Source organism: Primulina eburnea, chromosome 4 (genome assembly GCF_022965805.1).
Source record: "Primulina eburnea isolate SZY01 chromosome 4, ASM2296580v1, whole genome shotgun sequence".
Classification (NCBI taxonomy): domain Eukaryota; kingdom Viridiplantae; phylum Streptophyta; class Magnoliopsida; order Lamiales; family Gesneriaceae; genus Primulina; species Primulina eburnea.
Window position 1 is genome coordinate 44,578,624 of NC_133104.1, and position 9,910 is coordinate 44,588,533.

The 9,910-nt window shown below is 36.4% G+C and overlaps 2 protein-coding genes across 2 annotated transcripts; both read right to left on the reverse strand.

Moving 5' to 3' along the window:
• Positions 1-223: 223 nt before the first annotated feature.
• LOC140829462 (uncharacterized) lies at positions 224-4,721 on the reverse strand. The gene is made up of 9 exons (XM_073192723.1): positions 4,541-4,721; positions 2,254-4,265; positions 2,081-2,167; positions 1,801-1,953; positions 1,530-1,693; positions 1,291-1,438; positions 1,078-1,200; positions 869-956; positions 224-648 (listed from the first exon to the last, which is right to left on the reverse strand). Exons 2-9 carry the CDS (start codon positions 3,877-3,879, stop codon positions 461-463), a joined length of 2,577 nt encoding a protein of 858 aa, XP_073048824.1. The 5' UTR covers positions 3,880-4,265; positions 4,541-4,721; the 3' UTR covers positions 224-460.
• A 750-nt stretch (positions 4,722-5,471) lies between these two features.
• Positions 5,472-8,145, reverse strand: LOC140829463 (probable voltage-gated potassium channel subunit beta). Its single transcript, XM_073192724.1, has 4 exons — positions 7,402-8,145; positions 6,654-6,797; positions 6,137-6,301; positions 5,472-5,808 (listed from the first exon to the last, which is right to left on the reverse strand). The coding sequence occupies exons 1-4, from the start codon at positions 7,984-7,986 to the stop codon at positions 5,695-5,697; spliced, it is 1,008 nt and encodes a 335-aa protein (XP_073048825.1). The 5' UTR covers positions 7,987-8,145; the 3' UTR covers positions 5,472-5,694.
• Between the last annotated feature and the right edge of the window lie 1,765 nt (positions 8,146-9,910).

Here is a 9,910-nt window from a genome sequence, read left to right on the forward strand (position 1 = left end):
TATTTTTTTTAAAATTTAGCCTCTTTTTTTATGGACTGCTTATATGTAATGTCGTATTAACACTTTCAATAAAAATTATTAAAATTACTAAAAATAGAAAGAGATGAAAAAAATATCATAAAAGATCAAAATAATAAATAAACAAATATACACTTTCAAATTTGTACTTTTTTTATTGAAATTTTGAATTAAACTTCTATAAGAACTGTTGTTTTTACCCTAAATAAAATTTCCCAAGGACCAAAATATAATTGATTCTCCTTGGTTGGACCAAAGAAATCGACTAAATCTGAATTTGTAAGTTCGAATCGGTTGAGATGATTAAAACAACTTAATCTACGAAACATTAATTTACAACATTTGGATGATAAAATATAATGGGGAAATGTATAAGATTTCTATTTTCTTAGTCTACTTAAGCTATCAAAATACCACCTCATTTTCGGCTAGAATTTTAGGTTCATCTTTTGACTCTATTGAATCTCTTTAGTTGGAGTGCATTGAACATAGCACGAAGTCTGATTGTTATCTCTGTAAAAGATGGCCTGATAGCAGGATCGTGTGTCCAGCATTCTTCCATCAAATTTCTCCATTCTTGGTCGCACCGTTCCGGGATCGGCGGCCTCAGTGTATCGTTTACAATGCCACCTTCATATATAGATCAAGATAAATAAATTAGATGATGAATCAGTTTCAAGAAACTAGTTTAAGTGAAAATGTGTCATTTTATTTCAGAAGTTGCTTTGTTATCAAGTGGGGCGAACCCACGATTTCGTCTAGGGAAAAATGTATGACTTGATGTTGAATCTGATTAGGCACATCCCTAGAACCATATTCAGAGATCTGGACGGCTACAACATAAGCTTACCTATAATAGCTCCACAATGCATGTTTGCATACGGTTCTTCGCCAGTCAAGATTTCCCACATAGCGATTCCAAACGAGAAAACGTCAACCTGTGACATGTCATGACTCTTGGATCATTCCAAGTTTTAATGAAATCACAAGCTTGAAGTATTTGTAACTTTGTCAATAAATTATGCAATTCAGTTCAGATTGTTGGTTAGTTTTGCATACTTTTTCAGAAACTCGACTACTACTTCCATTTAATAGTTCGGGAGCCATCCACGGAAGCGTTCCACGCACGCCACCTGACACGAGGGTGTTCTGCTTGATTCTTGATAGTCCAAAATCGCCAACCTAATAATCAAATAGTCTCTATCTGAGCTTCATTTCTTCACAAGAATGAGTTTTAAAGTATATAAGTTTACACATAGATCAAGGACTCACTTTGCACACAGGTCGGTGTGGATCTCCTAAATTTACCAGCAAATTATCACATTTTAAATCAAAATGAACGATGTTTTTCAGATGCAAGTACTCCATGCCAAAGGCAGCATCCAATGCAATTATCACTTTTTTACGCCGATCAAGTCCCCTATCAGTAGAAATCAAACTCTCAAAGAACAATTCTCGGGAATACAAAGTTCTATAGTGTAGCCAGGAAAAGAATCCAGAAAAACACTCACTTATCTTTCTTTAAGAGGACGCGCCTTAACGATCCATTAGCCATGTACTCGGTTACGGTAGCTAATGTGGTTTCAGGTCCATCGGGAACGACCCCATAGAACGCTACTACATTCGGATGGTGAAGTTTGGAAAGGATTTGAGCCTCCCTCCAAAAATCTTTAGTCTGTGAAAAGGTGGAAACGATAATTTAGATAGGATTCTGGTGTGCATTTTTCATGTCAAATGACAAGTAAAAAAATTACAGTTTACTATGTTTAAATGGGGACAAACCAGTTTTTCTTGTTCAGACAATCTCCCAGCAAAACAACTCTTTTTTATTCTCTTGATGGCAACATCTGTTCCCCTCCACTTTCCATGATAAACAGTTCCAAACGTACCAGATCCCAACTCTTGTAGGTCTTCAAGATCAGCATTTTTAATTATCTGCATCATCAAGCAAAATTCATTCAAAATTATGGTAATGAATCATATTCATGAGTGGAAGTGCAACTAAATTGATTAAATGGAAAGTAGCTTAAATTACAACCATAAAATAAGTTTAGGCGTGAACCTGCAAACCATATATGCCAGCTTCCATTTCCATTATTGCAGCATCACTTATAGATTCGTCCTTATTATATTCGTCAGCACTACCAACCTACGAGAAAATGCACGAGTAAACCGATAAAACTGATTCTTGCACGTTACCTAGAAAATATGAGAACTAAGAAACTAATATTATACATCATAGTCGGATTCAAGGATGACACTTCCAGCTTCCGTTTCTTGTCCAGGTGATTCAATCTCATCACTCGGCTCGTCTTGTATGTGATGGATTTCCTTAGAGGAGGACGGGGCATCCAGTGGGGCATGATCCATAACATCTTCAACCATAACTGGAATTTCTGGTATACCGATTTTGTGAGGATTCTGTAATGGTTGAGAATGGATTTCTGATTGATTTTCCGAAAAGTTAGACGACGAAGCAGGATTCTCAGGCCCATGCATTTGTAGGATAGGGAGATGTGAGCGAGGATTTGAATCGGGGAGACATGCTATTTTTCGCAAATTATGTTCGTGGTCCACAAATTTGGCATCTGAAGAGTCTTTTTGTTTTATATCTCGATCAAAAGAAGTGTCTTTGTTCTCTACCGAAACTTTTGCATCTAAAACCCGTTCAATATTATCCTCGTTATCATTTGCGTTTTTGAGGAAGAGAGAATCCTTATTATAGAAAACATGATAATTCTCATCTGCCATCCGATGTCGTTGTTGCACTGCTACCGTTGGCTGATATGAGCTGGAAACTTCTGAAGAGACATAAGACCTCTCTTCATACTGTGGCACAGTAGTTTTCAGGCCTCTCCTATTAAAGTTACTTGGATCATATGATGGAAGATTCTCAATTTCTTTACTCGACTTCCGAAGGTGAGAGCCCATTGTAGGACTACCTATCACTGGTACACGATAACCTGCGACATCAGCACATGAAGGGTGGTCGAAACCTGGGGCATCCATCACATACGGATGAGCATATTCACAGCCATCACTATACAAAGCATCTTCATAACGTTTTATGTAAGAATTCTTTGGCTCTTTAAACTGAACGGGAGACAGAGGAGGAGATGGAATATAAGATGCGTTAAGAAATTGGGAAACAGGACTTGAAGGAGTAAATTTCAGATTTGTGGAGCTTCCTTCGCTCCTTTTCTCTGCAAGATGATGTGATGATGGGAAGTCCCTCTGAATTGTAGGACTTCCATCCATATTATTTCCCCTCTGGCTCGACAAACTCTCCCGACTTGAGCTCCTTTGATGGCTTGGATCAAACATGCCATTTACCGCAACAACATACTGATCGACATCACCTTGCTGTGTAGTCTTCGATTCCAAAGAACATGAGCTTTCACTATCACTGGAAGAAACAAGAAATATTCTGAGTCTTTGAGAACTTCTCTCTAAATCATGGCACTCTTCTATCATATGTTGAAGATCCTCATCCGAAGACACGGATATAAGTGCATCCAAGTCTTCACCAGGAAGCTGGTACTTAATTGTGTGAGCTTGATTGCAGATTCCACTGGTTTTTCTCATAAGCTCGACATAAGTTATGTATTTCCGAATGGATATAATCCTTGTCTCTCCACCGACATATCTAAGTTTCCCATCATTTGGTCTCGGAAATATTCTTCCACCAAAGCTGCACAGAAATTTCATTTTTCCCGAGAACGAACCATCTGGGATCCTTGATCCAGGATGATCTGTTAGATCCTCACATGCAGGATGGTGGTGATTCTGGACAACATCCGAACATTGCTTATTCTTCGTATTACAATCTACCTCATTCACAAAAGGATTTCTTCCAGACATAAGACAATCCCTTAATAACTCCGGTGAAAATTCTTCACCGGTCTGAACGGCTGATATTCACTTGGAACGGCATTGACTGAATCAGCACCTGTGTTTCGGCCGTTATCATTATAAAATCCGCTCTTCATTTTATCAATCACTGATGAATTTCACTTGGCTGAAGCAATTTTTAGTATTTCCAACTCATCGATCCCTTTACCTAGTCTCCATTCATATCCGTGCATCTTGGATATTTCCCAGCGTCACATGGAAAACAACTAGCAATCCAAAGCTTCTCATACGATCAAACTTCCTCTTAACCAAGTTCTTCGAATATTCATTCAAAATATATTGTCGCGAACTCATAAGCTCCCATCACTCATCAAACAAAAGTCTCCAAAAGTAAGCTGTTTCAACGAGTAAACATTAATGAAAATGTTAGATAAAAGCATTTACAAAAGAAAATATCCTGCGAAACAACCCAATCCAAAATTTGTTTACTCCGAAAAAATATCTCAAGATTAAGAATTGATGGAAAGATTATCTAGTTTCTGTCATCTCATTTCTTGACAGAACCTCTTTTCTTTCCCCTGCTCCCACCATTAAATCAACAAATAACAGAAAGGGTGGTCAAAATTTGTAATAAAAATCTCGAAACAAGAGGCTCAACACAAAAGTTTACCTGTCTTCGGAAATACCAATTTCTTGTCCTTTTCCAGGTGCCCTTTTGGCTAAAATCAGGAGAAAACAAGACTTTGGGTATGGTGTTCGGTTGTGAGCAAAGATCGATCGAGAGAGAAGGGAGCATTGCATTGATTTCGGAGGAAAGAACCAAAAACTATACATTTCTGCAAATAAATAAAAGATAGTGAAAATTAACAATACAGAATAACGCGCCATTGTCGCGGCTTTTAACTGAAAAACTACTTTACGAAACCAAAAAAAGACCCCATGCTTTTAAGTTTATAATATAGTATTATGCACTACCGTTATTACCAAAATACTACATTAATCATTTGACCCATTTTAAAGTTTCTAAAGAATTATAATCCATTGTTCGCATATTTAGATCCATCCTGTATAATTTATATTTTATTTGGTGTTATAACGATACATTAATTGAACATATATTTTTCGTTTTGTACATAATTTGTTTCAAATTTTACAGATAATCAGAATTATAAATCATACATATTTCATCGTCCAATCTCACGAGTCAAATAATGTCAAAAATAATATTATAAGAATTTTTATGGCCATGTCAATTTCTTTTTTCTTGAGAAAATGATGGATAGATAATGTTATTTGAACTTTGAAACTGGTATTTCATGTAGAAATGAAGTCATAAAATGGCTTTTGTTATCTACTGTTCGTTTACCCAAAATCTTGTAATTTTGAAATTTATAAAATGACGTATTGATGCACGATTGTTTTCTATGTAATAAAATATGTTCACTATATATTACTGCACTCCCATATTGCCAAGTTAATTTAGAGTGTTTAACTCAGAGATGATTAAAATGGTTATTAGAATCCATCCCAATTAATTTCAAGCTCTATGATCACTGCTCCATCGAGCTCGAGCCCTTGATACACCATGAAAAATTCCGAAATTACCGCTCATCCACGAAAATCTTGTGCATTTGAGGCTATTCATGAACTCATCGAGTGTCAATATGTTAAACTAAAACATCTAACATTTTACTTCGAAAAACTGTGCTGCACAATAAACACAGAAGAAACACAACCAGAAAATATATTCTGTCCACAGAGATGAGAGATGATAAAGAGCGAACGGCGTAAATAAATATGAAAGATTTGGCGTGTGCATAGCGTCTACCGGTATGAATCTGGGCGCTTAGGCTTGGTTTGAACAACAGCCTCGATCTTCTCCATTACCGCTGGTGTGAGCAAAGGTATGGCATTTATAGCCTTCATGTTCTCTTGAATCTGAATTGGTAAGAGATTATCGTAAGAAATATAAACGACATTTGATTTTACATGTACAAAAATAAATTAGTTCTCCAACTTAATGATTTCGAGCAAGTAGATATGACGACAATCGATGCTAATTTAATTCCTGTAAATATTACGAAATCAACAAGAATATTTATTATGGTAAGAAGTGCTGAAATTAATCGCCTAGCAAGACTAAAATAAAAAATTTCCCCATCTAAAAATGCTAAAATCCTTGCTTAGAGGTACAGGGTTGGCATTTTCTCGAGAAGCTAGTAAATCACTTTTACACATAACAAAAATAGTATGACATTAAGCTGACCTGAGCCTCTTTGGTGGCACCGGTGATGACAGAAGAGACGTTAGGATTTGAAGCACACCAAGCGATTGCAAGTTGAGATAAAGGTACACCTAGTTCATCTGCAATGGGCTTCAACCCATTCACTTTTCTCAGAACATCATCTACCAATGATCTGCTGGCAAGATTCTGCAGAAAACAATCTTACCATTAGGGATGGTGCATAGAACACAAGACAAAAGCAAGAAAAAATGCACGATGATGCATCCATTGCCTCTGTAATGAACCTGAAAGACGATACTGAACAAATATACGTGAGATTTTGAACTCCTCAAAGCAGAGGGGTGAATTAAAGTTCATAAAATCAAAATTGATTAAGTTTATTACTACTGGCACATGACTACCAAATTATTAGAAGTAGAAACTGCAGGATTTTACAAGAAAAGCCAGGACATCGCAAGGATCAACGAAACATATACACCTAAGGAAAAACAAAATTTGATCAATACTCAGAACTGGAAGTTCTATTTCGTTTTCTCACCTTATAATTGTCCAGGGCGAACCTACTATCAGGTGGAATGTTTCCAGAGCTATACTTTCCGGTCAGAACTCCGGATGCAAGTGGGCTCCATGTGGTAAGACCAATACCATAGTTAGCGTACAAAGGTAGATACTCAGACTCGACCTAGAGCAGTTAAATGAATTAGGAAATCATATTTAACACAAGAAAAATGAGTAAATACATCAAAGAAGCGACCAGAACATAAATCTTCTGCATAAATCCTTCCAAGCCTCCACTACAGTCTTATCACGGTAAAAACTCCTCTAGAGAATCTGAGTCAACCAAAATGTATTCCTAACAGAGACATCCAATTATGCAATCATGAGAGAAGTCTTATCCACGGTAGTCGACTATTACGGAAAACTATCATCGAAGTGATCTAACACACACATGAAGCTTGTGATTAAATGAGTGAATAACGAGTATACTAAAAGATTGTCCTGATAATAATTGTTCGTAAAAGAGTGCTATTTGCTTCATAAGCCAGCAGGCTCCAAACGGCAAACACTTTTCATTAAAGCTTTAGGTCCGCCAAGATCACTCAAGGAGAAAACTTATAATTCCTACAACCACAACGGAGATAATATACAAACAAATTTCTCTAAAGGAGAAAAAACGAAACAAATTATTAAAGCTCGAAACTTTCCTATCTAAAACTACCAAAAAATCCCAACAAAACAAAAAAACAAAGACTGACAAACAGTAAAACCACTCCATTTGTTTTTACCTTATGCCTGGATAAAAGATTATACTCCGGCTGCTCAACAATAGGACCCACAAGATCCAGCCGCTCAGCCACGCCCCAAGCCTCAGTAATCTGCTGAGCGGACCATTCGCTAGTTCCCCAATAATACGCCCACCCCTTGTCAATCACATGATTCATGGCTCTGACAGTCTCCTCAATGGGCGTCCCGATATCGGGCCGATGGCAATAAAGTACATCAACATACTCCATATCCAGTCTCTTCAAACTGTTCCTAGTCCCCTCTACTATATGTTTCCTGGACAAGCCCTTGTCATTCGGTCCGGGCCCACCCCAGAAAATCTTGGTAGATATAACGAGGTCGGATCGCTTCCATCCAAGCTCCTTAATAGCCTGACCCATGATCTCTTCGGCGCGGCCGTTTGCATAAACCTCGGCGTTGTCGAAAAAATTCACCCCATGATCGCGGCAGCATTGGAGTATATTTTTAGCTTCCTTTACATCGAGTTGATTCCCGAATGTGACCCAAGCGCCGTATGCGAGCTGGGAAACCTTCAGGCCCGATTTGCCAAGATTCTTGTACTGCATCGTCTGGTCAGGGATTTTCATCGAACAAATCCGTGGGCGATCTTTTATCCCCTTTTCTGCAGATTTTCACAGGATTTGAGGTGAAGGGAGACAATGGAGAAGGAGTTCGCTAAGAATCCGTGGCTGGCGTGGAAATGCGAACGGGTTGGGTTCTCCTTCTCTGGATAGTTGATACTTGTCCATTGATGATATTTTTTTTTTCTTTTATTTGTTTGGGCGAAAAAATTACACGAATTATTATTATTATTGCCAGTTTCTTTTTCTTTATTGAGTTTATTACATTTTTAAATTTCTAATATTATAGGAGATAATATTTAATTTCATAATTATTTACTTATTTAAAATCTCAAATAACTCGATATTTTATATGACTTTCTAAATAAAATTTTATTTTTAAAATCGAAAACAAATTTGTGTTAATTATTTTATGTTATTTATCAATTATAAGGACACGTGGCATACATTTTTTTATATATAAGATTATTATAACTATGAAAACTAAAAGGCAAAAACTTGCGTGAGACGGTCACACGGGTCGTATTTGTGAGACGGATTTCTTATTTGGATCATCCATAAAAAAATATTATTTTTTATGCTAAGAATATTAATTTTTATTGTGGATATGGGTAGGGTTGACCCGTCTCACAGTTCAAGATCCGCGAGACGGTACGTGAGACTCACTAAAACTAAAATATAACAGTAGTTTGTCTCACGGAGTGTTTTGGTTTTATATAAAAAATCATAAAATATTTGGCATGTCAGTGTCAAAATACAATTTTATAAAAAAAATAAATCATATTCTGAACCTGTTTGGTCGGCTCCAAAAAGAGTTGAAATCTCACCATCTAGAAAACTCAACGCAACTTGACAATTCTATAAGTAACGAAGGGACATAATTTGTTGAATTTAAACAGAATATGCATGAACTCGGGAGTATACGTGCAAATGAGTTACGTTTTAAGTTTCTGTAATATTACTTGTAAACATTCGTATATTTACCAATATTTATAAATCACTACAAAAAAACATGTTGGCTAGCAATGGAAATTAATATACCGTCCGTAATATTCATTTTTGGGACCAAGAATTTGCAATATGCAGGCTACTTGATGTAATCAAGAGCACTTAAAAAAAACAAATCAAATTTCCAAGTTAATTTCGAAGCGCTTGATTTTTCATTAATCGAACCTAATCCTGCCTATTATGAACATTTACTACTTCCATATTTTGGAAACAAAATTTGTGACTCGAACACATATCCGAAGCCTAAAAAATATAGGGAATATCAATTTTATAAATGTAGATGTGCTTTTGCGAATTTATACCAACTTGAATCCACAGTATTTAATTTTTTACGGATAAAATATCTGCCTTCTTGGGTCCAGTTTAGCATGGCTGGGCTTTCTAACTATATCTCCCCAAATTTAAGGCCCAAAGTAACAGATCACTTTGGGCTTAAATCGAAAAATAGGCCCATTGCACGATCTCTTTATAGGGACAATATGATACAACAATCGTATGGGCCTTATATTTACATTTTAGATGTTGATTTCTCGGAATTTTTTTTTTTATAAAAAAATTCTATTGGAAGAGAAGCCAGTGGGGGGGAAAGATAGTACTGAAATCACAATGAAATGATGTTTTGGTCTCAACTGTATTACCGGTGGTTGCCTTTTAGCTTTCTAGATTTAATGCCTCGTTTGTTAAACCAAACACTTCCCCCCCCCCCCCCCCCCCCCCAAAAAAAAAAAAAAAAGTCTTCGTAAATTAGTTCGAACGTACAAAATTAGGAATAATGTTACAGTTGTGAAATATTAAAGAGTGAAGAAGACACTCGAGATGTGACAACAACCTACAAATTAAATAGTTCAAAGGTATGCATTTCTATTCCCTGTCGAAAATAGAATTGCACTAACGGTTTTCTTTTTTGTATCAAAAACTTACC